The sequence below is a fragment of the Lolium rigidum genome, chromosome 2 (assembly GCF_022539505.1).
Source record: "Lolium rigidum isolate FL_2022 chromosome 2, APGP_CSIRO_Lrig_0.1, whole genome shotgun sequence".
Taxonomy (NCBI): Eukaryota; Viridiplantae; Streptophyta; class Magnoliopsida; order Poales; family Poaceae; genus Lolium; species Lolium rigidum.
The window spans coordinates 266,195,199-266,220,655 of NC_061509.1; the positions used below are offsets into that span (position 1 = coordinate 266,195,199).

General features: G+C 48.7%; 2 protein-coding genes across 2 annotated transcripts; one reads left to right on the plus strand and one right to left on the minus strand.

Annotated features, from left to right (window-relative positions):
- The first annotated feature begins 515 nt into the window (after positions 1-515).
- Positions 516-2,830, plus strand: LOC124693384 (transmembrane 9 superfamily member 11-like). The gene has a single exon (XM_047226865.1). It carries the CDS (start codon positions 606-608, stop codon positions 2,595-2,597), a length of 1,992 nt encoding a protein of 663 aa, XP_047082821.1. The 5' UTR covers positions 516-605; the 3' UTR covers positions 2,598-2,830.
- A 3,785-nt stretch (positions 2,831-6,615) lies between these two features.
- Positions 6,616-8,123, minus strand: LOC124693385 (skin secretory protein xP2-like). The gene has a single exon (XM_047226866.1). It carries the CDS (start codon positions 8,073-8,075, stop codon positions 7,332-7,334), a length of 744 nt encoding a protein of 247 aa, XP_047082822.1. The 5' UTR covers positions 8,076-8,123; the 3' UTR covers positions 6,616-7,331.
- Positions 8,124-25,457: the final 17,334 nt, after the last annotated feature.

Consider the following 25,457-nt stretch of genomic DNA (forward strand, 5'->3'; position numbering starts at 1 on the left):
GAAATGTCAATATTCCGACGAAGCAAGTTGCCAACTACGAGTGCGGGGAAAATGTACAGTTTTTGTGAGCCGAGGTACCCTGGGTAGCGGATCCAGGGAGGGACAGACATTTTTCACATACCATATATATCATTTAAATTAAAACTGAAATATAATTATAGTCCGTATGAAATTGAGCACAGCAACCTATGCAACTCTAGATTTGCGACAACTGATGTGCTGCTTCGGAAACGAGATGGAATCTTCCGCAGCGCTAGTACCCAGAACTCCCTGGATCCGTCATCATCATCAGAGAAGAAAAAGCCCAAGAGGAGCAGCACCGACACGCCCCCAAATCCTGCACCTTCTCACGGCCGTCACGCTCACGCCGTATAAACCATTCCCCACCAAGCCCCAAACCCCCCTCGCCTCGCCTCGCCTCGCGTGAGTCGAGTCCACCTCTGTCTCTAGCCTTCTTCATTTCTCCCCCGCCGCCCCCAGATCTGCTCCGCCTCCACCGACACCCCACTCCGGCGAGCCCTCCTCGCCGGAGCCCCGCCGCCACATCCCCTCCCGCCACATTCGCCGCCCCAGATCCGCCCACGCCCGATCCAGATCCAGCCACCATGGCCCGCCTCCGCGCCCTCCTCGCGCTCGCCGCGACGGCGGCCGCCATCCTCCTCGCCTCCCCGCCCTCCGCCGACGCCTTCTACCTCCCGGGGAGCTACCCGCACAAGTACAGCCCGGGGGAGTTCCTCAACGTCAAGGTGAACTCGCTCACCTCCATCGACACCGAGATCCCCTTCAGCTACTACAGCCTGCCCTTCTGCACGCCGCCCGACGGCGTCAAGGACAGCGCCGAGAACCTCGGCGAGCTGCTCATGGGCGACCGCATCGAGACCTCGCCCTACCGCTTCCGGATGCACGCCAACGACTCCGACGTCCTGCTCTGCCGCTCCGACCCGCTCTCGCCCGGCGCCTTCACGCTCATGAAGAAGCGCATCGACGAGATGTACCAGGTCAACCTCATCCTCGACAACCTCCCCGCCATCCGCTACACCCGCAAGGACGACTACTTCCTCCGCTGGACCGGCTACCCCGTCGGCATCCGCGTCGGCGGCGACTACTACGTCTTCAACCACCTCCAGTTCACCGTCCTCGTCCACAAGTACGAGGACCCCAACGTCGCGCGCGTCATGGGCACCGCCGACGCCACAGACGCCATCCCCGCCTCCAAGGACACCACCACCTCCTCCGCCTCCTCTGGCTGGATGGTCGTCGGCTTCGAGGTCGTGCCCTGCAGCATCAAGCACAACCCGGACGACGCCAAGTCCCTCAAGATGTACGCCAAGTACCCCACCAAAATCGCCTGCGACCCCACCACCGTCTCCATGAGCATCAAGGAGGGCGAGCCCATCGTCTACACCTACGAGGTCGCCTTCGTCGAGAGCGACATCAAGTGGCCCTCGCGCTGGGACGCATACCTCAAGATGGAGGGCGCCAAGGTGCACTGGTTCTCCATCCTCAACTCGCTCATGGTCATCGCCTTCCTCGCCGGCATCGTCTTCGTCATCCTGCTCCGCACCGTCAGGCGCGACCTCACCCGGTACGAGGAGCTCGACAGCGAGGCGCAGGCGCAGATGAACGAGGAGCTCTCCGGCTGGAAGCTCGTCGTCAGCGACGTCTTCCGCTCGCCCACCAACCCCATGCTGCTCTGCATGATGGTCGGGGACGGCGTGCAGATCCTCGGAATGGCCGTGGTCACCATCCTCTTTGCTGCGCTCGGGTTCATGTCGCCGGCCTCCCGCGGCACCCTCATCACTGGCATGCTCTTCTTCTACCTGGTTCTCGGGATCCTGGCAGGGTACGCCAGTGTCCGCGTGTGGAAGACCATCAAGTGCGGGGATCACTCGGGATGGGTCGGTGTTTCCTGGAGGACAGCCTGCTTCTTCCCCGGCATCGCCTTCCTGATCCTCACCACGCTCAACTTCCTGCTGTGGGGAAGCCAGAGCACCGGGGCCATCCCATTCTCCCTGTTCGTCGTGTTGATCCTGCTCTGGTTCTGCATCTCGGTGCCGCTCACCCTTGTTGGAGGATTCCTCGGGGCCAAGGCGCCTCACATCGAGTACCCTGTCCGCACGAACCAGATCCCCCGCGAGATCCCTGCTCAGAAGTACCCATCCTGGCTGCTGGTTCTTGGCGCCGGCACGCTGCCCTTCGGCACCCTTTTCATCGAGCTCTTCTTCATCATGTCGAGCATATGGATGGGACGTGTCTACTACGTCTTCGGGTTCCTCTTCATCGTCATGCTGCTCCTGGTCATTGTCTGCGCCGAGGTTTCCCTGGTTCTGACCTACATGCACCTCTGCGTCGAGGACTGGAAGTGGTGGTGGAAGTCCTTCTTCTCATCTGGGTCCGTGGCCATCTACATCTTCCTCTACTCGATCAACTACCTCGTCTTCGACCTCAAGAGCCTCAGCGGACCAGTGTCGGCGACCCTCTACCTCGGCTACTCGCTCTTTATGGTTATCGCTATTATGCTCGCCACCGGCACGGTTGGGTTCATTTCCTCATTCTGCTTCATTCACTATCTCTTTTCATCCGTGAAGGCTGATTGAGTTCCTCCCTGCGAGGAGTATTATCATTCATTTGAGAGGTGAGCATAGTGGAGTGGACATTGGAAAGTTTGTAGTCACTGTAAGTCGTAGTTCATCCCAACTTTTGGTATACATGCCCTCAATAACTATTGTATGGTCTAGTAGGATTCGGCAATGGGCTTTATGAAGAGGTGCTGGCAGTTTGCAAAATGTAATAGAATGAATTGTTTTATTCACACTTCGTGTTCTTTTAGCTATATTCGCTCTGCCATTGAGAACATCAATATATGTTAGTCTTTGCTATCTGCTGCTAAGTATAATGATGAAGCAAAATTTCTTTGCTCCCGTAGCTCAGTATATAGGGGCCTAGATGTGTTCTCTGAGTTCCTAACAGCTTTACTCCGATGTTTTCCCTGTTTCCATTTTTTTTCATTTTTTCATTGAGTACATCAGTATATGCAAAGCTTGCTAATTTTCTGTGCTGCGTTTTATGTTAGTCGTTTCTCTGTATGTTAGATCCAGATGTGTTTACATGCTACCAGTGTCTTGGCTATGTTGCCAAATATGATAATGAACAAATTTGTCTTTGCTCCAGTAGCTTAGTATAGGACTGTAGCTATGTTTTCTGAGTGCCAAACAGCTTTACTCTATGATGTTTGATTGTTGTCCCCATTCCCATGTTATTTTCGTGCTATGCGGGTTAGATGATGATTCATTTATTAGTTCATTACAGAGGACAATCCAGTGCTCCCAACTCTAACAAGTACTACAACTCTGGAGTCTATGTGATTATGTGCTTGGGAGATTAGTCTATGTTTTGCCACTTGCATGTGATTTTTTATACCCTGCATTAGATCGTGATCCAACTATTACAGAAGAACTAGTGTCCTCAACACAATATAGTGTATTGACAGACCCAGCAATTTTGCTCTACCTTTGCTGGCCCTGATGTTTCTTAGTATATCATTATTCATTACTAGCAAGTGGCATCTGTCTCATTTGCCTGTGCTCATTAGAAACATGATGTACCGTCATGTTTTAGCCTATCCATAATATGCTAGTAATAAACTGACTTAAGTGTAGTTCATCCCAACTTTTGGTATACATGCCCTCAATAACTATTGTATGGTCTTGTCTAAGTAGGATTCGCTAATGGGCTTTAGGAAGAGGTGCTGGCAGTTTGCGAGATGTAATATAATGAATTGGTTTGTTCACGCTTTGTGTTCTTTTAGTTATTCGGTCTGCCATTGAGAACATCAACATATGTTAGTCTTTGCTATCTACTGCCAAACATAATGATGAAGCAAAATTTATTTGCTCCAGTTGCTCAGTATAGGACTCTATATGTGTTTTTGAGTGCTTGACAGCTTTAGTCTATTATGTTTTCCCGTTTCCATGTTGTTTTGGTGATATACTGATATGTGGTAGATGATGATTTGATTATTTCAGAGGAAAATCTAGTGATCCCAACTATCAACATATGCAACCTTTGTAATTTTCGCTGCTGTGATTTATGTTCACTCTTTTCTCTGAATGTTAGATTGAGTTATGTCTATATGCTACTAGTCTTTGCCATCTACTGCCAAATATGATGATAACGTCGATGTTTATTTGCTCCTAGGTGATGATTTCATTATTAGAGAGGCAGTTTGCAAGATATAATAGAATGAATTGGTTTATTCACACTCTGTGTTCTTTAAGTTATTTGTTCTGCCATTGAGAACATCAATATTTGTTAAGTCTTAGCTATCTACTGCCAAATATAATGATGAAGCAAAATGTCTTTGCTCCAGTAGCTCTGTACAGGACTCTGGATGTCTTCTCTGAGTGCCTAACAGCTTTAATCTATGATGTTTTTCACATTTCCATGTTATTTTTGTGGTATGTGTGGTAGATGATGATTCGATTATTACGAAGGAAAATCCAGTGCTCCCAACTAACAAGTAGTACAAGTATGGAGTTCAGATGTGATTATATGCATGACAGATTAGTCTGATGTTTTCCCACTTGCATCTGATTTTTTATACCATGCATTAGATCATGATCCAACTATTACAGAAGAAACTAGTGTCCTCAACACGATAGTTGACTGAGACCCAGCAGTTTTGCTCAACCTTTGCTGACCCTGCTGAGACCTATCATCTGTCTCATTTGCCTATCCTCGTACCATCGTGTTTTTGCCTATCTGTAGTTGTAGCTAATAAACTGACTTGAAGATGTAGCCTCAGCTTCAAAGTAGTTAAAGGAACCCCCATTATTTTTAAGTTTCTGACTCTCATTTCAGATATAGTTGCCTCTTTTTTGCTCATGATTTATGCTCATTTTGACAATTTAAAGGGTATGCTACTTGCCTTGCGTTCTCCACCTTGATGTGCCACACGCCCTTTGGTGTTGGTCCAAATCGATGCATCTCATCACTGCTGTAATAGAATGAATTGGTTTATCTATACTTTTTTAATTAAAAAATACTCATTCTGACGTAAATCAATATGCAAGCTTACTAATCTTCTATGCAGTGATTTTTGTTCAGTCTTTTCTCTGATTGTTAGATCTATGTATTTTCATAGTATGCATATCCTATGATGATTCAACTATTCCCCAACTAACAAGTACTAGTACAATTATTGTGACATATAGTTTGGCTGCAGCTTTATGCTGCCCATTTTGTATCTTATAGTAGTATCTTTACAGGCAGGTTTCATTTGCCCATGCTCGACATTAAGAAAATCTCCATCATGTTTTACCCTGCCTATAATTGTACTTATTCATTTATTCCTAGAGAGTCTGTTGAACTGGCTCGAATATCTACCCTCGAATTCAGACAAGTTGATGGAAACCCTTTCGTTGTTAAGTTTAAGCTTAGCACAACCATAATGGTTTACCCTGAAACCGGTATCAGGTCTGGGCGTCGCCATCTTTTTTCTTTCTCTTGATTGCCTAGAGTAAGTTGCGGAAACATCTTACGAAAAAGCCTGTCCGTGAGTGCCTGAGCATTGCGAGTCAGCCACTAAGTTCGGCAATGATTCATGTTTGCCTGAAATCCTGCTGGAATCGTGCAAACCAGCAAAAGTATTCAGGGATTCAGGCTCAACTTGACTACTCTAAGAGTGATGCCACTTGCCTTTGCTTCCTTCAACTTGCGTGCAGCACGCGTTTGGCGACGATTCAACTTTGGACGGAATACTTTGATACTCCACTTCAAAGTCGATGCATCACATTACATTACTGTCAACCAAGCCATTTGGGTCCCAACTTGCGTCCACTTGTTGCTTAGATTAGGCAGGTTACCTACCGAAGGACAGAGTACCAAATCCTCTATGAATATAAGCAGCCCTCTCTGGTTGGCTCTTTATTTCTTCATTACTACTATGCTACCCATAGTTTGTTCGAAAACAATTTTGTGGACGCGACGCTATCTCTCTAGCCTTGATAGCCGGCAACCACACAAAGACCTGAGGTCGATGGGAGACAAGCTCACGTCTGGCTGGCAATGACCTCTGGAAGATTCTAGTGCCGTCCAGCACACGGTATTTAGCCTAGACAAGGAGGACTCTGAACGACCATACTATTCATCCTTGTGCTTATCGCAAGGAAGCAGGTCTTCTTTTGGCTTCAGTTTAACTCTGCTAAATATAACAGTTTAATGGTTGTTGGCTTTCAGATGCATGAACCACCACCGACGACTTTGGCGTAGAAAATTAGCATAGACTGCGTTTGCTTAGCAAGAGGGTATCGACAGCATTTGTAGAAAATTAGCATAGACTGCGATTGCTTAGCAAAAGGGATGTCGACAGCATTTGACGATGAGCACAAGAGGCACGAAAAAACCGATGATCAGTTTATAGGTGTTTCTTATGAAGATATGTAGTTCGGCAAATTGCTGTGAACCAAAATACAGACAGCACATGGAGAGAGCTGGGTCACCACTTCTCAAGGAGTCACCAGAATCATTTGTAGTTGTAGTTCATCAAATTGTTGCGAACCAAAACACGCACAACACAAGATCATACACACCAAGAGAAGAGCAGGACAATTTAAATAATTAAACTACCACTGATTTATTATTTGACGACTATGGAGCGACTGATACAGACACAAACTTTACATAGGACCATGAACGATACTAGAACATCATAGCTCAGTTGCTAAATCAACTACACATGGTTTAGCTGAAGCAACTACTCTCATATCTCTCAGTTGCTAAATGAACTACACGTAGCCCAGCTGACGCAACTATACATAACTTAATTCTTAATATGAATACTACTCTTAAACTTATTGACCTTGGAATCACACACCAGAACCTTCGATCATTACACTAAACATACTCAGTGCCTAAAAGATCACCTATTCTTCAGAAGAGAACCGAGAAGCCACCACCAACCCTGAACAATTAATCCTCTACTACCTAACAACGACATCAGAGGCGAGCGAACCAAACAGCGAAGAGCAGCAACGTGTGAACCTAAGCAACATGGACCAAATCCTACCACCGGCGATCCGTTATCAAACCTGCCTCTGAAAAAATACCGAGGGGCTTGATGGGAACGTCGCCGGGATCTGATCCAGATAACATAAGCTTACCACCACCGGATCCACCAACCATCCAACCACCAATCCATCCGGAGATTTACCACCTCGAATTCTTCCTTCAGTGGAGACGAGGTAGAGAGAGAGAGGGAGTAGAAGCGTCGTGGCCTGAAGAGGGGAGCGGCGCACACGCAGATGCTGCGACTGCAGGGGGAGCCGCCGGTATCATGAGAGCTCGCCGATGCGGAGGAGGCAGCGGAGGCCGCGGGTGGCCTCTTCCTCGGCGCGCTGCAGGAACCCGGGGACAGGGAGGGAGCTCGGCTCCGGGGCCGCGACGGAGAAGGCCGGGCCGGCGTAGGTCGCCGCGTTGGCGGCAACAGCGGCGACGGAGACCATCCTCTTGGTGGGCACGACGGCCGGCGCCTGGGGCCCGATCCGGGCGGTGAAGCCGAGCACACGCGGCGCACGGGCCGGGACGGGTGGTGAGGCGGGGGAAGGAGACCGCACGCGCCTGTCGGCCGGCGGGGCTTGCGCCCGGGCCTGGACGGGGGCCGCTGATGGAGGGGAAGGCGACCGCACGCGCCTGTCCGCCGGCGGGGCTTGCGCCTTGGGCTGTACAGGGGCGGGAACCGGAGCGGGAGCCGGTGGCTCCTCGCCGCGCTTCAGGATCCGGACCACCATCTGCGGCGGCTTGGCGGGGGCCTCCTTGGACGGGGACGGCTGCTTGCGGGCGGGCTTCGCGGGCGGGGACCGGCGGCCCGCGGCCGGGGCCTTGGGAGGCGACGACGCAACGGGCGCCTGCGCCTGCTTGGGCGGCGACGAGCTAACGGCCGGAACCGCCGTCTTGGGCGGCGGCGAGCCGGCCTTGGCGTGGCGCCGGCGGCGGGGCTTGATGGGGGACGCGGCGAAGGCGTCGAGGTGCATCGTGTTGGCGAGCGCGTCGTGGGATCTGAGCACCGCCGTCGCCATGGGGACCTAACCCTAACGGGATGAGAGGAGATTTGTGGGAGGGGGAAGGAGGAGAAAACAATGGGATAAATCACGGTGCCCCGAGGCCGCGTTATATAGAACCGGAACCGGGCCGGACACGGAAGCGTGCGCGCTGCGCTTACCTGCTCCGCTGATTAAACCCGGTTTTTTTTTTGCTTGCTTATCTTCCGGTCGGGTGAGGAGATCTTTTCGCGTGACGTGGCGGCGGCGCGGCCGTTGGATGGTGGGGATCGGGCGGCTGGCGTGGTGCCGTGCGGTTGATGTGAGGGCCCGCTAACCGCCCGCCTTTGCTTAGCGGGCCCCGGACGCGCTTCGATTGATGGGATCGTGGCCGACGTGGGCGGCTGAATTATTGGAAATGGTACGGTTGAGGCGTTGAGCCCCTTGTTGTTGCGTGAAATTGCATGCCGTGCCATGGCGGTTGGTGTGCTACTCTTCTTTTTATCGTGCTGTTTTAGAAATCGGAATAAAGTATACTTGTGGCTGTGTTGAAATTATTGGGAAGTTCAGGGGCAACGGTGGGTTAAGAAAGGAGACGTGAGCGAGGAATAAGTCGTAAGAAAATTGAGGAGTAGTATCAGAAAAGAGGATAAGTAATACGGAGTAGAACAGTTGACGTGGGGTGGAAGCCGTGCAAGTGGACGACGAGTGGGGCCCGCCACAAGCTGTGTGCGTTTCCATTCCAGCGGCCTGTCTGCGAGGGAGGCGGTTTCCCGCGTGGGACCCAGCGGGCGCGTCCTTATCGATTTATCGTAGCACCCACCGTAATTAGATTAGTTTGCCCCTAAAAAACCCCTACCGTGATGAGAGAATCTCCCATAAATATGTAAGGCATATAAGGAAAATCTTTACTTTTACATAATAATACATGGAGAAAATAAACTCTCCAACACATGAAGTAAAAAATTTGGTGATGTAAAAGATATTGCGCGAGTGATGTATATTTGGGCCAAATGCCCTCATCACCCCTAATAATTAATTATATAAAACCAAAAGCATTTCAACCGGCAACTGAACCACTCGTAGGTCTTCTAAAAAAAACCACTCATTCGTTTTCTCCCCATAGCCGATCGCAGACGCCCTTAGCCCCGCCCTCGATTTCGCCACTGCCGAGCACTACGCGTCGTTCGCCGTTGAGTCGTTTCCTGCTAAATCCCCACGAATTGCAGCCGAATTGATGCTGTCGCACCGCCGCGTCCGTTTGGCAGGTACTCGGCTTAGATCATGGTCCCTTGGCAACGGTGGTGGCTGGGACCTTCCCTTCTGCCGACCATGCCGCGCGTACGATGCGACGAGGTGTCACTTCTATCGGCCACAGTCGTAGATGAACTTCTCGGAGGTGTAGAGCAAGATGGAGGCGGTGTTCATCTCGTCGCCCATTCGTCTGGTTCCGCATGAGCATGAGCGGGCCAACCAGAAGTCGTGATTGCAGCTCACGAGACCATCGAGGAGTCCATAGCGGTTCCGTCATGAGCGGCCGGACCTCATGCATGCGGAGCAGGATTTCTTTGCCTCTAGAGAGGCGACGATGAAGAAGAAGGCCAACGAGGTGGTGAGGAAGAATGCCGATGACGCGGGGCCCTCCACCGTCATCGTCGTGTCCGAATCATCTAACCTGGATTTTGATTTCTAGAACGACATCGACGACGATAATGCTTAGTCCTTTGACTTTGGTTATGATATTCAGGACGCCTAGTACTAGGGTTCATCGATGCTTAGTCGGTCGTTGTTTAGTTTGTATCAATGTGAAACTTGTTGTAGTCGAAATGTCGTATAAACGGAAGGTATCGAATTTTAAATGCTAGTTTGATGAAAGTTTGAATGTCAATGGTGAATTCGAAGTGCACAAATTAGGTCGCAGTGTTTGAAACGTACTCTCTTTTATACTCCAAAAAGACAAAATTCTTTGAGATGATGTGAAAGCTAGTTTTGGTGATGCAAAAATTGTAGTACTAGAACACCCGTGTAGTGGCCTATTCGACATCAACTACGGTCTTAATTCCTAGGCAAACGAGCTTTATGGAATCAAAGCTTTGCAAATACTAGTAATAAAATGCGAAGGATCTTTGGGTAGCACGATATTCGAATGAAAAATTATATTCGCGGATTATGCCGTGTTCCTTGGACCTTGTTGACGCAGGCATTAAAAAACTTGTCTGCTAGGCCCGTCGCTACCCGGCGGTCGGTACCGAGGACGCGAAGAGGACAAAGGCAAGCACATCATCATCACAAATTTCGTTTTTTATTTTGTGCGTTCAGCTTTCGCGTCAAAGCTTTGCATCGTGGCGGGCCCGACGCCTCCTAGTTGCGGCCCAGCAGTCAGCGGCCATGGGCTAGCTGGTGCGCGAAGTAGAGCATCAAGAGGCGGGGTCTCTGTCAGTGCTTAAAGAAATGGTGAGGGACACGTAAAGCTGAGCGAAGGCGACGCAACGCAGCGAGAGATGGGTTGGGTGGAAGAGAAGGAAGGGCGATGGATGCCGACATCGGAGCGTCCTTGCCCCTGCTGCTCCGATGGCAAGGCGAGGATGGACTTCTGGGGCTCGGCTCTTTCGGCGAATTTTCTTGGGCCCGTGATGTTCACGTCACGTGGAACACGTCAAAGTCGTGCTGACTGATGCTGCCTGCATGCCCAAGTTGACGCGCACTCAGAATACGTTTGCCTACCTGCCCATTGCCATCTTGCTTTCCGCGTTTCTCCTCCTCTTTCACCGCCGAAATGGGGTGGACTACCAACTATAGGTACGAGACGCCAGCCCAACGTTCATACATTTTTCGACCTAGTGTTCGTATGACCTCATGCATCGCATGGGCTGGGCCTGCTCGCTCGCTACAGGCCATGCTATCCCGCCACACACAAAATCCAACCACTATACAGACCATCTCAAATATTTGCTACTAATAGTTTTTTGTAGATTTTTTGTATAAAAATATTGCTACCATGCGCTATTGACTTTTAAAAACACATACGGAATCGATTGAAAAAAGCGAGTTTCCATCAGTTTAAACTGCGACATGTCCATAAAAGAAAAAAGAACAATGTATAACTTTGGTGGTAATATCACAAACGAACAGAAAGAAAACCATATCATCTTCATCTTCACGTGGCGGCACTACGGTTAGGTTCCTAGCTGTCACTCTCACCATCGGTCTCCTCTAGCAACGGGCACGTCGAGATACTTTCCCTCCATCAGCCCCTGTGCCCATTGACAAATGAGCTGACTGACACCAAGTCTTGAGTTTTGGCCACGCATCAGCAACGTGTTCGGGCATCGGAGATCATCCAGTGGGATGGGGACAAATCCATTTGTTTCCCCTCCTGCAAGCTCGTAGATTGCTTGCTGTAGTTTGTCCGCCCCCCACATGACATTGGGAGCGGTTTGAGGTTGGCCACACCCGCGGTGGACGAGCGTGCAACCACTAGTTCGACGGAGATCGTACACATGCAGCCGTCGTGTACCCCAAAATGGCTTGCCGCACTATCATGCTCAGTGTCACGAGCAAACTGCTAGCCGCCCCGAGCGACGCGGCCATGACAAGTGCAAAGAAGGCGAAAATCGCACATATGGCATGCGGACAAGGTGATGGCCGCAAACAAAGCAGATACAAATATCAGCAAACTATAGGATCATCGGAATTTGGTTGTCCCCAATATCTCACGGCGAGAAGATTTGAGTATGATAGAAGATTAGTGGTATAACTTCAACTACACTTCGGCGCCTTCACATTATGGCTAATACGATGATATATATATACCACCCACAACCACTAGCTTGAGTTTGACATGCTATTTCCATGCGCGTAACGCTTTTATTGTGAGCTTAAGAGTGAGTTGGTCATTGTATTGGGATGCACTGGTACTTTCAAATGCATTCATCTGGTCAAAATGTAGTTTTTCCTATTGCCATGCCTATCGTATGTGTGTGTGAAAAAGGACAAGAAATAGGTCATGTTGGGCTGACAATAGCCTAATCCAGAATTGTGAAAGGGCCATGCTAGCCGTCGGGCGACTGACGCCATGTAAAAAGATCGGTTGCTTTCCGCAACGTCGGATCAACATCGGACGGCAGGAAAAAAGGTTTACTAACTTTCGTACTGCTGCTCTATCACTGCTCCTGTCGTTTTCTCGTTGTAGCTGTCATGCTATGGCCGGGTCGCTTTCCAGCTGCACCGTTGCGTAGGAGGTCACGTGGTAGTGTGTTTTGTTGGATGTGTATACAGAGTACAACAAAAGTAATTTAACTTAGCTGTTTACAACAAAAAGTAATCGGGCCATGGTGTTTACAACAATAGCTAACAACAATTTTTTAGCACAATAAAGGCTGTACTACAAATGAGTAAACCATTTACAATAATAATTATCTACAAAAATAAAAAAAAATTGAGTATTTACAACAATATTCAAAAAATGATTTTACAAAAAAACAACAATTCAGCACTGATAATTTTTTGCGCCAAAATATCTTTACAACAAATATCCAATATATTTACAACACGAAATTAACAATAAAATCAACATTTTTTTTTGGGTGTTTACAATAACAGAGCTCCATGCCAAAAAATATCTTTACAATAAATCAACAACATATTTACAACATTAATTAACAATAAAAACAACAAATTATTTTAATAAAAAATAATTCATATTTCCAAAAATATCTTTACAACTAATCATCAATATATTTACAACAATAATTAGCATTAAAACCAACAAAAAATTACCGTTCCATGCCCCACACCTCCGTGACCATCTCTGCCGGCGCCGACGGCGGATCTCCACAGCACAACAACGGTACTTGAGGGCCAGAGTCGTGCCGTAGCCAAGGAGTTGGAGGCGCCGAGAGCGCTCGCCGGAGGTGGGAGTGCAGATAGATGAGGAGCAAAGGAGCCCTGCCGAGAGGAGCAGGGGCGTCACGCTCGTCGTAGTCGAGCGGTTGGCGGCAGAGAGCGAGCTCGCCGGAGGTGGGGGCGCAGCTGGATGGGGAGAAAAAGGCACGCTCGACGGGAAGGAGATTGGGCGGCGCGCTCACCGGGGAAAGGAGCAGGGGCGGCGAGCTCGTCGGGGAGGAGCTGGGCGGCTCGCTCGCCGGGGGAGGAGCTTGGGCGGCGAGCTCGACGGGGAGGAGATGGGGCGGCGCGCTCGACGGGAAGGAGATTCGGCGGCGCGCTTGCCGGGAAAAGGAGCAGGGGCGGCAAGCTCGTCGGGGAGGAGCTGGGCGGCGCGTTCGCCGGGGGAGGAGCTGGGGCGGCGAGCTCGCGGGGGGAAGAGCAGGGGCGGCGCTGTGCTGGTTTCCGTAGCCAGCGATAGGATAAGGCAAGGTGGGACCGCAGGTCGCAACTCGATAGGAAGGAACAACCGATTTTCTGAGATTGATCGGTGGGCTGATGGAAAGCGTTTTCCATTGTGAAAACCTAAAGAAATATATCAACCATAGCAAAAATTAATCAGGCTTCTACACCGACCAAAGGTAGTTCGAGAAAAGTATGTATATCCAAATCGGACATGTTCCATCCCTCATCTGAGTTGAACGGTTTTACCGATAAGGTGTCGTATTTTCTTTTCACCAGAACTGCTATGCGGATTTTCAACCGCACCTCGACACAATCATGGCGATCCTCGAGCCGCATGTGCAGGCTTTCACCGTGCTCCCGGGGTGACACGTTGGATGTGATGTCAACATTTAAAAAAAGAAACCAGCTGTGTTGATTTCGTTTGTTCGCAGCCAAGAAAGAACATTCGAGGGCACAGTCACCCAAACTGGAAAATCCAGCTTGGGACGGTGCCCTTATTGGTTCTACCGAGGAAGAACAACCAGAAGCCTCCACTACTGGCTTCGTCTGGCCCGTAGCCATATTCGCTGCAAAGAAAGAACACTCTAATTCTAACTATCGGTGTCCGAGCCGGATTCGCCGGTGTAGTAGTGCCTGCGGCAGGCTGTGTCGTCGAACACTTTGACGATCATCTCGCTGCCCCCCTCGTAGAGGAAGGTGAGCTGGCAGCCAGGCTCGAGCGCGAGGTCGCGGGCGAACTTGTCCCACCCCGTGTGCAGGTACATCTTGCCCTGCCCGTCGAACAAGACCTCCATGGTCCATCGACAGATGTTGCAGCTGGCCTCCCGTAGCTGCAAGTGCGCCAGCTCGACGCTGATGTCTACGGGAGCTTCTATTCTTGTAGACAGTGTTGGGCCTCCAAGAGCAGAGGTTTGTAGAACAGCAGCAAGTTTCCCTTAAGTGGATCACCCAAGGTTTATCGATCTCAGGGAGGAAGAGGTCAAAGATATCCCTCTCATGCAACCCCGCAACCACAAAGCAAGAAGTCTCTTGTGTCCCCAACACACCTAATAGGTGCACTAGTTCGGCGAAGAGATAGTGAAATACGGGTGGTATGAATAAGTAGTAGCAACGGCACCAGAAAAGTGCTTTGCCCAGAACAGTAAACAAGCAGTAGTAACGCAGCAGTAGTAACGCAGTAAAACAGTAACAAGCAGCGATAGCAGTATTTAAGAACAAGGCCTAGGGATTACACTTTCACTAGTGGACACTCTCAACATTGATCACATAACAGAATAGATAAATGCATACTCTACACTCTCTTGTTGGATGATGAACACATTGCGTAGGATTACACGAACCCTCAATGCCGGAGTTAACAAGCTCCACAATTCAATGTTCATATTTAAGTAACCTTAGAGTGCAAGAAAGATCAACACGACTAAACCAAGTACTAACACAGCATGCACACTGTCACCTTCATGCTATGTAGGAGGAATAGATCATATCAATACTATCATAGCAATAGTTAACTTCACAATCTACAAGAGATCATGATCATAGCATACGCCAAGTACTAACACGGATGCACACACTGTCACCATTACACCGTGCAGGAGGAATAAACTACTTTAATAACACATCACTAGAGTAGCACATAGATAAATTGTGATACAAAACACATTGCAATCATAAAGAGATATAAATAAGCACTTCACTACGCCATTCATAACAGTGAGTAAGTATTCTGTGAAATATAGCCTAAGAGACCCACACGGTGCACACACTCGTCACCTTTACACACGTGGGACAAGGAGTCTCCGGAGATCACATAAGTAAAACTCACTTGACTAGCATAATGACATCTAGATTACAAGCATCATCATATGAATCTCAATCATGTAAGGCAGCTCATGAGATTATTGTATTGAAGCACATAGGAGAGAGATGAACCACATAGCTACCGGTACAACCCCGAGCCTCGATGGAGAACTACTCCCTCCTCATGGGAGCAAGCAGCGGTGATGAAGATGGCGGTGGAGATGGCAGCGGTGTCGATGGAGAAGCCTTCCGGGGCACTTCCCCGCTCCGGCAGGGTGCCGGAACGAGACTCCTGTCCCCCGGATCTTGGCTTCGCGATGGCGGCGGCTCGGGAAGGTTTTCCGTATCGTGGTTTTTTCGCATCGGGGTTTCGCGACGGAGGCTTTATATAGGCGAAGAGGCGGCGCAGAGGGTCGAAGGGGTGGCCACACCATATGGCGGCGCGGCCGGGCCTCGGGCCGCGCCGGCCTATGGTCCGGGGGCCCGATGCCCCCTCCGGTCCTTCCCGGGTGTTCCGGATGCTTCCGGTGAAAATAGGAACCCGGGTCTTGATTTCGTCCGATTCCGAGAATATTTCGTTACTAGGATTTCTGAAACCAAAAACAGCAGAAAACAGAACCGGCACTTCGGCATCTTGTTAATAGGTTAGTTCCAGAAAATGCACGAATATGACATAAAGTGTGCATAAAACATGTAGGTATCATCAATAATATGGCATAGAACATAAGAAATTATCGATACATCGGAGACGTATCTGACGCCCTCGACGAACTCGGCGAACTTGTCCGGGAGCCGCTTGATGCCGAGTGGGTCGTCGTCGATGCGGAGGAGGAACTCGAAGCAGCGGTCGTCCTGCGAAGACGAGGAGGGCGCAGGCGACGGCGAGCGTGGGGCCGTAGCTGCTCCACCACAGCGGACCCTGCCCCGGTCTCGGGGGCGCCCAGGGCTGCGGCCTCGACCGCCTCACCGGCCACCTGGACTCGCCATGGACTTCCTCGCGGGCCTGGCTCCGTCGCAGGAAGAGCTAGGCGGCGCTACGGTGGAGCTTGTGGCGGCTAGAGTTTGTTTGGAGGAGTGGATGAGGAAGAAGAGCGTGCGCCCTCTTTATATAGGCTGGAGGCGGGCGATGGCCGCGGGACGCGTGGCGTCGCCATTAACGTGGTTGGCGGAGGTAGGCGGTGGCCGCTCGGCAGTCGAGGCATCGCCATTAACGTGCCGCAGACTGCCGAAGCGACGCAGTGGCGCCAGTCGTTGGCGCGTTTGAGAAGACGCATCGACGCAGGGTCGCTGCCAGGCGGGCCCGACAAAACGTCCACCAGACGCAAGCAGACACTTTGCGCGTCCGCGCAGCGTCCGCAGAGACGCATCCGAGGCGCATATTTGGACCAGTTTTGCGTCGCCGCGGACGGCCCAGTCACTTTGCGTCGCCCCGCTAGAGGTGGTACCAGACGCATTTTTCGGCCCGACGGACGCAAACGGTCACTCAGCGTCCGTTTCCGTCGCGCCGCTGGAGATTGGAGATGCCCTCATAATCTGTTTGCCTGCCCACTTGCCATTGCTTTCCGCGTTTCTCCTCCTCCATTCGCTGCCGAAACGGGGTGGACTACCAATGTGAGGTACAGGAACCCACCTGGCGGCTGGCATCTCGTCGTACCTAAGGGCATGTACAGTGGTAGAGAAGGTATGCATTCTCTTACCCCGCCACATCAGCTAGAGAAGACATTAGATATAAGTCATACAATGCATTATCTCTTACGATCATCTCTAGCAATTAATATTAATAATTAAATTTTGGTAGAAAATTTGTTGCTAAGGGAAGATATATGTGATACAATGGAGAAAATAGTCTTCCCTTATTTCGTAAGAGATGATCCCTCAGCTAAGCAAAAATCTAACGTGGCATCTCTATGGGAAAGCTGACATGACCCTATTGTACGTGCCCTAATACTCCTCGTCCTTGCTACGGCTACATGATATTCCTGCGTGCCTATACCATTCATCAAACATATCAAGGCATGAGACCGAGATAACTAGCTACTAATTGATCCAAGGTTAATCTTTACTGACAAAATAGATAAGGTATTTGGTAAAATTGCAAACAGAAAAAACAAAGTCCTCTTCATCTGGCACGGAGGATAGACACTCCACCACTCTTCTCTCTCGACGAGGACATGGAGATAGGTTTCCCTCCATCAACCACAGCTTCACCAGGCGTCTCGAGTTTTCGCCATGTGCGGGACCTATCCTGGAGTGTGATGGCGACAGATCGGTCTATGTCCATGCCCACGGGTCCAGAAATGGCTTGCTATAGTTGATGTGTCCCCAACATGACGTTGGCAGCGGGCGGAGGTTGGCTGCGACCACGGTGGACGAGGCCGCGACCACTAGCTCAACGAAAGCGTTCACATAAAGTAGTTGTGTACTCCAATATCGCTTGCCGCACCGTCATGACTAGGATCACGAGGAACCCGCTAGCCGTCTAGAGATAGGCAAGCATGATAAGTGCAACGAAGTCGAACGACGCACCGGTGGAATGCGAACAAGGTGATGGCCGCGGAAATAGTACATTCAACTATCAGCAAACTATCAAATCATCGGAATTTGGTTGTCCCCAATATCTCAAGGCGAGGAGATTTGAGTATGATAGAAGATCACCGATATACCTTCAACTACACTTTGGCGCCTTCACGTAATGATATATATACTACCCACAACCACTAGCTGGAGTTTGGCATGCTATTTCCATGTGCGTAACGCTTTTAGCGTGAGCTTAAGAGTGTATTGGTCAGTTTGTTAGGATGCACCGGTACTTTCAATGCATTTTCATGTGTAATAAGACGTTTTTCCTCTTTTCATGCCCACCATATGCTGGTGAGAAGAAAGGGCAAGAAATAGATCATGTTGAGCTTATCTTAGAAGAGCTCTAAGCTCCCAGTGTTCCGCGACCCTGTGGTTCACTCGGATGTCGCTTTCATTGGTCCTACCGCCACGTCGGTTTGGGGTCGGTTCACGCCTGGTGTTTGACCACCACGTCGGTCTTTCCCCAACGAATAGGGCCTTCTCCCCTCTTGCCCCGACCTTTTCTTCCATCAAATCCACCGCCGCCAATGCCTCAGATTCCCATGTCACCGCCTCCGATTCCGTCCGCCGTTCGTCGCCACGAGTCCCATCTCTCTCTTCTCTATTGATTTCAGGAGGTTGCCGGAGCAACCTTTCACTTCCGCATGCACCCCCGTGAACCCTAGCGCGGCTTAGGTCGTCGGTGTGGTGGTTCATCCGCCCTCGGCGTTGTCTCCCACGGCTCACCGGCCTCCAACGTGACCAATTCCTGGGCAGACCGCTCATTTTTGTCCGCTCGCTGGGTTTAACCACTGTCCTTCCCTGGCCTCCCGCTTCGCTTGCCGGATGGCCGTCTTCCCCGAGACTCTGGCGTACCTCACATGATGGTCCTCCGCCGCCACTCTTCATGAGTCGTCTGGGTGCAGAGTACACACGAGGCTGTCTCAAGGTGTATGTACCGCATCAGAGCAGATTTGCACCATACCTTCACCATCGCCCCGCCTGAAGCTGCAACAATGACAACAACCCTTTGCAGAGGTAAGTACAACACGTATGATGGAATTATTTTAGACTTCTGTGGTCCTCCCTGATCTGTTGCATTCAAACAGTATACACCATGTCTGATGACGCACTTTAATCTTCTTAGCACTAAGTATTAGTGTCATTTGGTACTGAAATTGTAAGATTTGGTTTTAATGGATTGGCACTTGGATAAAATTTAAATTTTACGAGTGTGGGGATGAATTAGATTTAAATTTCACGAGTGTGGAGATGGACTAGAGCTACCTATGTAATCTTTTTTAGTTTTTAACAAATAGATAAAAGCAGAATTGGTGCAATACCCCTGGGGAGAAAAATGCAAACCATTAATTTCTTACACAGGCAAACATGGTTTCATGTTGCAGCTCATGATTATATAGTGGGGAATGAAAACACATCTGATTTCGCTAATGATTCCATGTCTTTTGTGCTAAGAGTAGAGGCCTGATCTGTTATGTTATAGTTTTATTTTTTTAGATAGTTCAGTTAGGTTGAGTGGTTATCCCTTGAAAGAAGCTATCATGCTTGCCTAGCTCGTTTTGAGAACTTGCTATATTCAATTAACGTAGTTTGTGGTCTGCGACAATTGCATAGATACTGGCCTGTGACAATTACATAGATACATATTTGAACTATCCGTTCCTCTAATACGTGTGCCAAATGCCTCACTGTCATGTGTTTGTGCTGTGCATGTGACATATTGCAAAGATTGCAGGATTCCGATTCGCCTCTCCACATATGAGGCTGAAAGGAAGACCAAGGTTTTTAAGGCGTTCCTAATGTGGTCAACTCCTGCCTTGACGCCTAAGTCGGGAAAAATGCTAAGGCACGGCCAGGGCGCCTTACGACCTAAGTGTCGCCTTGAAACCATGGGAAAGACCATTGGCAGAGTTCATTCCTTACAAATCACACCATCGGCAAGGTGATCCATGGAAAAATCTTTCTCCATCCCCTGCATCTTACAAATCTCTTGTGTTTTCAGTTACTGATGGATAATGTCGTAATAGTTGAAGAACTTTGCCTTTTTGTTAGATGAATAAAGAAACACGTTAGCTTGAACTGGATTGGAGTTTAGATAGTTCTGATTTGTTGTCTCTTGGTTTACACAGATGAATTTTTGCTATCGCTACTATGCATGTTTTGTCTTGTTTATTCTACTGATGGTTAGATTGTGTCTACAAATCAAGGTGCATTTCTCTCCTGTGTCATTAGCTCACTAATAGTCTGGTTAAAGTACTCATGGATAAGATGTCTGGGTACCTATTGTATTTTCTTCTGAAGTGGCACAATAGGATGTTTTGGAATTTAGCTTTCTAGATATGTAGCTTTTGTTCCACAACGAGAGGCTCATGGATCATAATATGTTAATGCTTCTCATGCTTGGAACTTTTGTGCTATCATTCTTCAAATTATTCAAGATTATGTGTATCTTATGATTCGAATTGGTGGTGGTTTCAAGGAGGCAATATAAGTTATATAAATATGTAATTATGTTCATTTTGAGTGTGGTTAATCGAAAATACATTTGTACACCCAAGCTTGGGTGTGGGTGCTTCTACAGCCATTGGATGCTTGGAGATTCGGATAAGAGGCCTGGTGAAAGAAATAATTTTACTCTATTTCTGCAAAGTTGGTGGTCCCATGAACAGGGGCAAAAAGCCTCCCGACACGCCTTTCTCACGCAGGAATCCCGGACTGACGAGGCCTAGCGCGCCAGTGTTTCTTCCTCTCTCCTGACACGGAAACCGTCCCGGCGTCCCCCACCCCTGTTTCTTCTTTACCAGTCTTTCCTCCACTTCTTCTTCCTCGCGCGTCCCTCGGTTGCTCTCCTCGCCTAGATGCACAGCACGACTGATGTCTCATGTAATCTCTCCGCAACAGTGACGCATCTGGCTACCGCTGCAGCACCGGCGGTGGATCCGCTAGTTGCCGCTCTCCAGCTTGCTTCTCCATCTTTTGCTCCTCCTCCCGGCGCGCCTGCTGAGTGTGGCCATGGTGGGCGGCGGCCTGCCTGCGCATCGGCAGCCGAGGCGCTCGCCTTCACATTTGTACACCTACGAGACGCTGCGAGGCAAGTAACGGCGCGCGTCGGGCAAGGAGTAGGTGGCCGGTGGTCAACGAGCCGACGATGCTGATCGAGTCCGCAGCGGACGCCCCCTGCTGCGTCAAGCTCATGCCCACCGCTGGTATCTCCTTCTATAGTCCTTCATGTGCTACAAGGCCTGCAAGAAGATACTTGTCGACAACTAAGAAGACTGCCCGACCTGAGAAGGAGGAGGAACAAGGCCTACAAGAAGATACTTGTCGACAACTAAGAAGACTGCCTGACCTGAGGAGGAGGAGGAGGAGGAGGACGCCTGAAGTGGACAGACAGAAAAAAAGGGAGTGCCAAATGGTGGTCGACCATGAACGGGATGAACAAAATGCAGATTTCAATTGCAGTGGCGTGGAGCGTGCTGCAATCGAAACTCGCCCAAGATTCCTAGATTTGTGATTGTGTACACGATTATCCTAATTCATTAGTCATTGCATGAAAAAAATGACACCCTTCTAGACTGGAACATAAGAACAGAGTAAATGTCAAATGGATCGGCAAAAAGGCTCCGTTAAGATAAAACTCAAGATAAGAGGCGCATAATCTCTTCAACTAAACAACCCAGGGTTGTTCCACCAACATATCAAATTGTCAATAACAGAAAATGCAACATAAGCCATTCAAATCACATCCATCATTTTTTCAGCATTCCTCTATGGCAGTTGCTCAGTTCTGAAACACTATGGAACACTTTGCACGCAAGCACCATTTCCTTTAGTAACAATAACAGACAATAAAATTCAACTATAATTAACCATTCTCAAATTACAGCAGACAAATTAAAGTATCAGGGAATGGCTAAGTTGTGACATTATAGAGTTCAGCAGAAAAATTCAACATAAAAATGCCAACATACATCCATTCAAATGACATCTTTGGCCGGAGCTGCGGCTAATACAAACGGAATAACCGAACAATATCTCTGAATGACCAATCTTGGAGTTGAAATCATTGAACTAAACATCTTGTTCTTCCAAGTCAGCAGGACATGTTGCTGAATTTATGGCCTAAGTATCTGCAGTTCTTACATCTGTTCTGCCTGGGGGGCTTCTTTTGAAGACTCCAGAACAGGATTATTCTGGCCATCAGGAAACACCGTGCATATAGAAGAGTTGTGTCTTCTTGTAGCGCTTACAAAATGGTGTATGCTAGGAAAGACCTTCCGGCCGAGCAGCAGCATCACTCTTCTCTTTCTTTATTGTTCCGTACCATCTCTGTTGCCTCATCATAAAATCCTTTCCTCTATCCATTTCCCTGATGAAAAATCAACTGTCAACGTCTCTTAAGTATTCAGATGTTTTTTACTACTTCGACTAATTAAATGTTGTTCTTGCATTCTTTGTATCAAGGTTACTAGCACTACTTTTTGTCGTGTGAATAACAAAATTTAGGTGAGGACCCCAAGAAAATCATACCTGTAGAGAGTGATCACTATTGCGTGAGGAGCTGAATTAATCCATGGAACATAAGGTTTTGTTTGTTTTCTTTTCTTCCCTGTAGAAAATGACAGCACTATTTAAGATCTAATAGTATAAACCTGTCTACCCGATGATTAAACAATAACAAATTTCAGGACATGTGAGCAATCATGGAAACTATTACCCGTTTCTCCTGGTGTATTACTTTTTGGAGGAAACAAATCTATGGTGAGCACTGGAAAGGAGTCTTCCATGACATGAATGACCAAATCTCCCACGCCCCTGACAAAAATAACACAACCAAATAAGCAACGCCAGTGATCAAACTTATTGAGTCTCTGAAAATCCGATGCAATTCAATGCAGACAGTAACATTTGATCTAGTGAGAATTTCAGGCGATTTCCATCTCTCAACTCAACACACAGAAGAAAAAAACATAAGTACAAAATTCTGTATCGATCACAACTAAGGCCATACTTTTTTTTTTTTTTTTTGAGAAACACAGTACAAACGCAGGCGCTCACATACACGCGCATACACTCACCCCTATGAACGCACACACGCACACCCTACCCCTATGAGCACCTCCGGAAGACCGAGCCGGCGGATTGGATCTTGAAATTGACGAAGTCACCACAGGCGCCTCGCTGTCGACGGGAACGTCGCCTCCCACTGAAAGAATATTCCGCTTTATGAGACACACGGATGTCGAACGCCGGGGTTTGAACTGCAGTGGGCTGAGGTACAACCACCCTCCTAACCACCCAACCTCAGGTTGGTTCTCACAACTAAGGCCATACTGTCATAGCTCTTCTCTTGTTATCTACACTACTTGAATCTTGCAGTGAATTGGAATTGACATAATAGTACAGGCTGTATGATCTTACTTTTTGTTTTTGAACTCGACTTCCCCGATCCCGGCGTCGTCATCGTCGCCGGCCCCCTCTTGGACGCCGATGATTGTAGCACATGGGGCAGCGGCACCGTCGAGATCTGGGGACAGGCGCTCGTCCATGCTGCAGCCCAGCTCGTCGCCGCCGAACCCTTCTTCCCCGGACACGGCATCGAAGCCAGCCTGCAGCACCTATTCCCTCGGTGTCGGCGGTGCCCGCTTGGGCGGAGACGCTCGATTCGCCACCTTGCGCAGCACCCGGAAGAGGAATAAGCGAGCCGATGTACTCGGGTACAGGGGAGAAGAAACTTGAGGATTCACCCCCTTCCAAGCAATGGGGCCGTCCTGTTGTTGCCTCCGCGGCCATGGCCTGCACGCAACCCGCTTCGCCGTTAGTAAAAGCTGCAAGCAAAATGGGGAGACAGCGACGGTGCACGTCGACGACGATCTGTACCTGCGATTCGGCGGCACTGTCGATTCGCTGGAGACGGCGACGACGGCGCACGACGTTGACGTACTCTATCTGCGAGTCAGCGGCGAGGGCACCCGGGGACGCCGCGGCGAAGGCTCTATCTGCGCGTCGGCGGCGCACGGCGCATCGGCGGCGCACGGCGCATCGGCGGCGTGGACGGCTCCCTTGCGGCGGCGCACGGGGACGGCGAAGGCGTGAGCTATCTGCCCGTCGGCGGTGCGGTGTCGACAACTCCCCGGCGACACCGGCAACTACAGCGTGAGGAAACGCAGGAGAGAGAGGTTGGGGATGGAGGACATGGCCTAGTACGGAGTACTTTCTGATGGTCACGACATCCGTGTCGCGCGGCCAAAAGCCGGGAGAAAAGGAGCAACCGAGGTGACAGGAAAATGAGAGAAGTGAAGTAAAATGTTTGGCCCTACCAAACTTTGCACGAATCTCCAGGTTCAAATGAACGGCAAAGAGTACACCCACACCCATGCTTGGGTGTACAAAATCCACACTCGTGGTTAATCCAACTGATACTGAAATGACTCTGATTTTTCTTTACATTAATAAATATTTTTAACTCTGGACAGTTATCTTAAACTTTTGTCTCAACATTTTCCTTTACTGGACTTATTGAAGATTTTTTTTGAGCTCGACTTATTGAAGTTGTTTAATTGGTTCTATTGTGCAGCTGTGATTATTCTGGATATGAAGCCTCAACAGGAAAACTAAAATTTTGAATTCCGAGGTAATTACAAAAACTCAAACTTGGTACTCTTGTTGCTTGAATCAAAAGCTAAGTTGTCTTGTTGGTATATATTGACGCTCACATTTCTCACATAAAACTCTTAGATGATCGTGATGTCTCATGTTCATTTATATGCAATTGGATTATATAGCCAAGAACAATTAGCAAGTCGTCTTAGCTGTGTAATTTGTTGACACTTACCTGGGAGACGAGTTAGAGTTAGAGCAGAACAAATATTACATTAGACATGTTCATTTCTATGGAATTGAATTAGATAGCTGGCAACATTTTTCTTTGCGTGGCACTGGTGCTCTTGTTTTCCACATAGCACTTGAACAAGATTTTCAGATGCAAAGGAGAATGCATAGAGAAAGAGGATGTAGTCCGGTATGCGCAATTAGGTGGAGGCGGACTGACATTGGACTTGGCCTCACGTTTGGAACAACTAAAAGGGTTCATCCTTCATAGGAGTATTCTATAAGCCATACAGTCTCTTTACCAAGGACACTTTGGTTAGATATCTTCAGCTGCCATCCTGGTTCATGCTGATAGTTTGTTCAAAACATATGTTCTTGAGGGGTACTTGATTCTAAATATTTGAATATATACACATTTTAGAATCTTGGTTTGGGTTATATCTACGAGTTAAATACCAGATGGGAGCATTTAACGAGTAAAAAATAATGGTACCTATTACCTGATATATTATTAGTTATAGTTACTTATTCCAAGTATCTAACTATTATTTCCGGTCATTGTTGCAAATCAATAGTTTAACATTCGCACAGTACTACTGCATTATTTTGTAAAATGCCGAGGATGAAAAATTGATGTCGTCTTTGGAGCAATTGAAGTGAACATGGATTATTGAATCCTACTCTTGATGTAAATGGTTCAATGCACAGACTAGCTACCTTATTTCTTAACGTTCATTTGCATGCTTACCGAAGACTGCAATATATAGTGAAATATATGCAATAGAGTACTATTTTTTTGCTACGGTGCCTTCCATACTGAACATGCATGAGAAAGTCAAGGCCTTAAATTTTCTATATCAA

Coding starts and splice junctions, on each gene's coding strand:
- LOC124693385 (XM_047226866.1), bottom strand. CDS start 8,075: ATGGCGACGGCGGTGCTCAGATCCCACGACGCGCTCGCCAACACGATG.
- LOC124693384 (XM_047226865.1), top strand. CDS start 606: ATGGCCCGCCTCCGCGCCCTCCTCGCGCTCGCCGCGACGGCGGCCGCC.